The sequence below is a fragment of the Notolepis coatsorum genome (genome assembly GCF_963971535.1).
Source record: "Notolepis coatsorum genome assembly, chromosome: 17".
Classification (NCBI taxonomy): Eukaryota; Metazoa; Chordata; class Actinopteri; order Aulopiformes; family Paralepididae; genus Notolepis; species Notolepis coatsorum.
In genome coordinates, this window is record NC_140181.1 from 14,006,931 (window position 1) to 14,014,430 (window position 7,500).

A 7,500-nucleotide genomic window follows, 5' to 3' on the forward strand; every position below is an offset into this window, starting at 1 on the left:
AATTGCAGCCTCCCGTAGGTGCTCTCCAGAAACAGACCAGAGCAGGGTGTGTGAGTGATCGCAGCCAAGGTCACCGTCCAGAGCAGGCCGCTGGTAGGGGAAGATTTGGGTCAGAGGTGTCACCACCGTTGCTATAGTAACAGTCATGAGAGAGAGAGAGAAAGTTCGACATCGTGATACTTGAGTTCTTCAGAAGACTAGCCAGACGAGGACGCGAAGCTGACACGTAGGGACGTTGAGAGAGAGACAGCGAAACCCTTCCACCCCGCCGATAGCCGGAGGGTGGGGGAAGGGGAATGCCATGAGATCGCTAGCTTCAGCTAACAGGGAAGGCTTTTGGCTAACCACTACCGCAACCGCAACCATCATCGTTCTGATAGCAGATCGGTAGAAATAATGAATTCAATGGACTTCTCAAAGACTTTCAGAACTATTTCCATCTTGAGGATATGTTTATGGAATAAACATAACTAGGGATGTCCCGATCCGATCACGTGATCGGGATCGGGGGCCGATCACGTGATTTTCAGAAGATTGGGATCTTCTGAATTTTTTTTTTTGCTTTTTTTTTTTTATTCAACAAACATGACCATGTTCACGTCTTAAACTCATACTGAGGCCTTAGTTTTGGTTTTAAATTGCATATAATCATTCATTTATTTATTGTCACACAGAGCAGAAGAATTTAGCCAAAACAAACGCATTTCCTTTGATTTAATTATACATCAAATGATTTATGTCAAGGATGAGGGACATCCACTAGTTGCAGAACTTGCAGTCACCTGATTTTTACAGACGATGGCGCCATTGCTCTCATGAAGCAGCAGGTTGGAGGCGGAGTTTTTAGATTACTCCGGTTGCAATGACTCGCTTGAATGACGTTAACTTTCACCTGGATAACGTCAACATTCAGGGTGAATGTAATGTGAGAAATTGGGATGGGAGAAAAAAATATTATTAGTATTTTTATTTTTTTATAAAAAAAAAATTTTGTTGATCGGATCGGGAAAGATCGGTATCGGTAGATACTCAAAATCACATGATCGGGATCGGATCGGGAGCAAAGTCGGATGCAGTAACGGGGGAGATAGTGTATCAGCCAGTACGATGAGTAAGAGATAACAACACAGCGCAGACTTCACGGAACAACAGAGAGAGATTACTGGCTGAGAACCCGATTATCTAACACTCTGGTGTTGTGGTCGTGGTATTAGCATTTCAATTTGCTCTGGTTTTGGGTTGATTCTTTCGAATGTGTCAGATCGTTTTCTTTTTGTTTTCTTATAGTTTGGTTTAGTCCAGTGTGGTTTCTGTCTGGTGGCTCTGCTTGTGTTGTGAGCAGAGTCCCAGAACCACCTGGCTGAGTGGGCATCGCTCAAGGGTCTCTCTGTAGGTGAGGGCTTTGTTATGGATAATTTGATAATTAGTGGGTATCTTCCTAGTTCTGCTCTGCATGCATTATTTGGAGTTTTCCGTTGGGTCCGGAGAATGGATTTGCAAAATTCTGCATGCAGAGTCTCAATTGGGGTTTGTCCCATTTTGTGAAATCTTCTCTCTCTCTCTCTCTCCCTCACTGTCTCTGTCTCTCTCTCTGTCTCTCTCTCTGTCAATCTCTCTCTCTGTCTCTCTCTCTCTGTCTCTCTCTCTCTCTCTCTCTCTCTCTCTCTCTCTCTCTCTCTCTCTCTCTCTCTCTCCTCTCTCTCTCTCTCTCTCTCTCTCTCTCTCTCTCTCTCTCTCTCTCTCTCTCTCTCTCCTTCAGAAGAAGCTGACTCAGTTACAGCATGCCTACACCTGTCTGTTTAGGGACTATGATTCTAAGCTGAAGAATGAGGTAAAAAAAAACAAAGTGTGTTTGTGTTTGAAGTTGTGTTTTTAATCGCATTTATTTATTTATTTTGTACCTTAACTCATTCCCCGCCAATGACGAGTATACTCGTTATTGGGCGCCAATCGTTGAACGCCAACAACGAGTATACTCGTTATTTGATCGTTATTTATTTTATTCGATATTTCAATTCATTACAGGCGCACAGACTCGGGGTTAACATGGGGAATCTCATGAGAATGTAAAAGTGCAATACCGGCCGCATCACGCTAGACGGCAGTATCGAGCACCCTTTCTACCCTTGTATCTTTCTCTGTGGGACGGCCCCAGGTCTCCTGTTTCATGGTTCCTTGTCGGCGAGTGGAGCGGTTCTGCCGGTTCCATCGAAGCACGTCAAATATCTCCGATCCATATGTTGTGGTGAATTATGCCGTAGACGAAATGGACATTGGATATACCAGATGGTGATCAAACAATTGGAATATTATTTTTGGAATACTCCAGGCCACAGGTAAGGGCGATTTGGCGTACATTTTTGCTTGATCCTGCAATGCTTTCATACCGATCGGGCTGATAACCACTTTCAGTGTTCAATGCGAATGCCGTTACTGACATCAAATAATCAGAAACGACCCCCCCCCCCCCTTTCATGCATTCATGATGGAACATAATGATCTAGATTTGATTTCGGGATAATAGCGTATACAGGCAAGACATGGCAACGTCTATAGTGGAATCGACGTATAGGGCTTTAACTCAGGATTTCATGAATACCCTAGACCGCTCTAAAACCATACTTATATTCACCACGGTATAACACGGGAACGTATGGATGGAAAGATTTATTCGTTCTCACATATTGAACGATAGATAGGTGATGTCAAATGGGCCATAGTATTGTATCCATAGCTATAATATAGAATATAGTTATAGCTCTACAAACAAGGTGACTCAGTCCCATATTTTAACCCGTGGCAATGCGACCACAGGGCGATGGCTAATCCCCGGCGCTGAATGAGTTAAACGGATCTTTTTCAAGTTTTAATACTCTTATCAACATGAGAGAACAAATGCTTGCTTTATCAGCCATTTAACACAAAAGGATGACCCTCATGCATTGCAAATTGCAACAAATTCAAAACAGAGTGATGCACAAAATAAAAGAAATAAAAATAAAAAAATAAAATAAAAGAAAATAATAATTTAAAACAATGAATCAAATGTGCATGAAATAATAGGGAAAGAAAATGTTAGGAACTTGTTACATTCACCCACACAAGGGCTGAGGACTCACACCCCCCCCCCCCCACTCTTTCTCTCTCACACACACTCTCCCAGCTCTCTTTCTCTCTTGCCCCTTCCTCATCTCTCTCACCCCCCCCCCTTTTTTTTTTTAATTTTTTTTATTATCTTTTCCCCCCTCCTTTTTTCCGATTTTTCTCCCATCCCACTGTTAGTCGTTATGCCAATTCCCAACCCCCTTCCTGGTTGTTGCGCACCCCCCCCTACTGTTGGTCCGGGAGGCCGGAGACTGTCTCATGTTTTCCTCCGACACATGTGCAGCCAGCCGGCAGCCAGCCTGGCAGCGCAGATTCTCACCGGAGAGTGTAATGTGTGGAAGGTCACACTACCTTTCTCCAGATCCTACCCTCGCTGTGCAGGCGCCCCGACCGAACTGTAGGGGTCGCTGTCCACAACGCCCAGGACCCACCCACGGCTTCCCTCCCACTAACTCAGCCAAACGAGTTAGTATAGCGATCAGCCCAAGCCAAGGCAATGCTGACTCTCCGGGAGTCGAGACCGCAGCCTCTTGCATTGGTGACGAGCACAATCTCTGCTACGCCACCTGACCGCCACACACACACAATTTGAGTCAGAAACAAACATAGTATCATAGTATCAACTTGCAATGGGCCTGGTCTACAAGATACACTACACGACCAAGGTACCCATGTACATGTCAAAATACTTCCCAAAGGTCAGTGAATACCACGATCACAACACCAGAGGGAGCTCCACAAATCATGTTAAACCCAGATTCGGCTCAAACAAGGGACTAAACACGTTTCGCAATTATGCAACATCAATGTGGAACGCCCTACCTAAAGCTGTAAAGGAATGTGAATCACTACCCACTTTCAAAACCACTCTCAAAGAACACCTACGGGAGACTGCAATTCGAAAATTAGCCCCTGTAAATGTCCGAACACAACCCCCTCCAATGTACAGTAAATTACCTAGTATGGTTGTCAATATTCCAATGTACAGTTTTGCTTGTACAGTTGTACAGTGTTTCCCCCCCCCCAACCCCTCCTACCCACCCAACCTCCTCCAATGTACAGTTTTTACGTCAAATGTATATACTCCCTTTTCTGGACTATTTTTGTATCACAAACAGTACTGTATTTGCAAATATGGTATGTCATAAATGTATAGATGTAGCAGTACTGTCTATCTGTATATCATGTATGTCATATATGTCCTGATGAATTGAAAATGGGGGACCCTGATGTAACAAGACGAAAGTCTTTCTCTGGTCTGCATCCCCTTAACAATTGTGTGTATTGAGCTGTACTGTATTGTACCCATTCTGCAATCTGTTAATAAAGTTTTCAATCAATCAATCAATCAATCAATCAATGAGAGTATCAATAATACACCTGAGTGCAGTCTAGTAAAAAAAAAATTATAATAATAATAATTTCCCCCTGAAACGTTAATCGTGCGTTAAAAAAAATAGTGGCGTTAACAGAAGTGTGTGTTAATTACGCGTTAACTTTGACAGCCTTAGTTTGAAGCTTGTTTGTGTTTGAAGCTTGTGTCTCTCTCTCTCTCTCTCTCTCTCTCTCTCTCTCTCTCTCTCTCTCTCTCTCTCTCTCTCTCTCTCTCTCTCTCTCTCTCTCTCTCTCTCTCTCTCTCTCTCTCTCTCTCTCTCTCTCTCTCTCTCTCTCTCTCTCTCTCTCTCTCTCTCTCTCTCTCTCTCTCTCTCTCTCTCTCTCTCTCTCTCTCTCTCCCTCTCTCTCTCTCAGGGGGGGGACATGTGCAGCAGGCTGGAAGAGGCAGAAAGAGCTCTTGCTTTGAAGCAGGACCTCATTGATAAACTGAAGGAGGAGGTGGAGCAGCAGAGAGGCTCCCTGGAGACAGTTCCTGTCCTCACAGCTCAGGTACACACACACACACACACACACACACACACACACACACACACACACACACACAGCTCAGGTACACACACACACACACAGCTCAGGTACACACACACACACACACACACACACACACAGCTCAGGTACACACTCACACACACTAGACACTGTACACACTGTACACACTGCACACACTAGACCAGTGGTCGACAATAGGTGGCCCGCCAGCAATAATATCTGGCCTGTCAGATTATTTTGATTTTTTTTTAATATATTTATATCAGACCAACTAGGCTAGGCTATATGTTAGCTATAATGTCCAAACAGAGAAACTACCACCACCTAAAGAATGCTTATTATACTTTGTTTTATCCATGTTGAGAGTGAATAACAGGTAGGCTATAGGCAGCGAGGTGCAATGTAGCGCTTGCTCCACATGAATAAGGTGGACAGCGCCTGGTGCTGAAATAACAAACCAGCCACACCACATGTGTGGTGTGAAATTAAAACACCAGTTCAGTAAGTCGTTCAAACGTTATCTTTACTTATATATGACTGTGACGGCACCACACATTACCAAACAGTAACAATGCAATTAAACTGAAGTCAAATCGGAACAAAGAAAAAGCTGAATCCGCTTCAAGAAGATGCGCTACATTAGGTATATAAGGAATTACAACGAGACATTTATTAACTAAATAAAAAATACAATTTGGCTTTTAACCCTCTAAAGCCGGGCGCAACACTAGACATGTTTTGTAAAACATTAAATATTTTGGATCCGTTTGTGATAAAGACTCGCTTTATTGTATCGGAATCGATTGTCATCTCAACATTTAGTGCATCTCTCCGAGATGGCGTGGAAGTAAAGCATAGATGGAATCTTGAATATCTAGATTGGTTGTTTCTCTGGACTGCATCTAATCCGCTGTATCTATCCGTTTATCATATATCTACGTCTGTCACTATAGCCAATGAATGGAAATGCTAGAAATGGTCACGTGGACTGGGAGAACCAATGGAAAATCCCTATTGTTTCTCAATAGTCCAGTGCGCTCCACAGAAAGGGCCGTCAGATAGACGCATTGGTTGCGCGTAATGTAAGATGGACCCATAAGAGAGAGGCGCTTGTCTCTGGTTTTATTATTATTATTATGTTTTTGGTAGATTTTATTGGTTTTTACTACCGGGCAGTCTGGTAGAGAGAGAGAGAGAGAGAGAGAGAGAGAAAGGAAGAATGGGAGACAGAGCGGGGGGAAGACATTCGGCAAAGAACGCCGGGTCCGGGAATTGAACCCGGGTCGGCCGTGCCGCCCGCGACGCAGTGCGTTACGTGGTTCGCCACTCGGGCGCGCCCTGTCTCTGGTTTTATAATAAAATGGCAAAAAGACAAAGGTATAATGTTCAGTGCAAAAATGTGTGTGTCAGGCTGAGATCTACAAGGCAGACTTCCTGGCGGAGCGCGAGGCCAGAGAGAAGCTGCACCAGAGGAAGGAGGAGCTCCAGGAGCAGCTGAGCCAGGCGCAGGCGGAGACGGAGCGGCTGAGGCTGGAGGCGGCGGCGCGGTGAGCAGCCCTGTTTAACCCTAACCCCACCCTGTGTTTCAGCCCCCTGTAGCCCCACCCTGTGTTTCAGCCCCCTGTAGCCCCACCCTGTGTGTGACGTGCAGGCCAGACCTGTTTCAGACTAGAACTAGAGCTAAAGCTAGAGCTAAAGCTAGGACTAGAACGTTCAGTGTCAGGCTTCCGTTTTCTGTCACAACACAGAGAAAAAACACTGTCTTGACATCAAGCCCAAATTACTTGAAATATTCCTATCAAAAAGATTCTGTTGAATCATTCAGATCATTATCGTACAAAAAAAAAAATCTCATTCGTCTGTCTGTCTATAGTTTTCTTTTTGCTTGTTGCCACCAAATAGCTCCACCACCAAAAGTGGCTGCTTGTGCTAATGAAACGGAAAACTCGCTCTGACTGAGGTCCTGCGAGGCGTGTGTTTGGTGCAGGAAGCTGGAAGCTGTGAGCCTGGACAAGACACGCCTTACTGTGAAAAGCGTATTCGCTTAGCCGCCGTTATCCAAACGATAAAAACAGCTGTTTGTGTTTGTGCTAACGACATGTCGCCGAACTTTGCGTAGCGTTCATAGACTACTAATAAATACAGACATCCAGTTCCATGAGCGGAGAGACCTGCTGCAGACAAAGTGGAGGTAATGTAATTATTACAAATGGTAACTGACGATACGCATTAAGCATCGGGTATATTGCTGTGCATTGTTATGTCCGCTGACTGAGCGAGACATAATAAAACCGATAGTCTGTGTGTGACTCGTTATTGCTGCTGCCATGCGCTTTAACCACTTAACACTTTCAGTGCCAGCCATTAGACGCGGCCCTCTGTAGCAAGGCCAACGCTAGATAGATAGGGATCCGTCACCTTGTTTGTAGAGCTATAACTATATTCTATATTATAGCTATGGATACAATACTATGGTCATTTGCCAGTGACTTTCTTCCGGTCAAGATGCAA

The 7,500-nt window shown here is 44.4% G+C and overlaps 1 protein-coding gene across 1 annotated transcript in view; it reads left to right on the forward strand.

Moving 5' to 3' along the window:
* Window positions 1-7,500, forward strand: part of ikbkg (inhibitor of nuclear factor kappa B kinase regulatory subunit gamma) — a 42,836-nt gene that overhangs the window by 32,102 nt on the left and 3,234 nt on the right. The window contains 4 exon segments of the mRNA XM_084332711.1: window positions 19-46; window positions 1,760-1,831; window positions 4,855-4,989; window positions 6,400-6,536. Of these exon segments, the coding sequence (XP_084188837.1) occupies window positions 19-46; window positions 1,760-1,831; window positions 4,855-4,989; window positions 6,400-6,536 (372 nt within the window).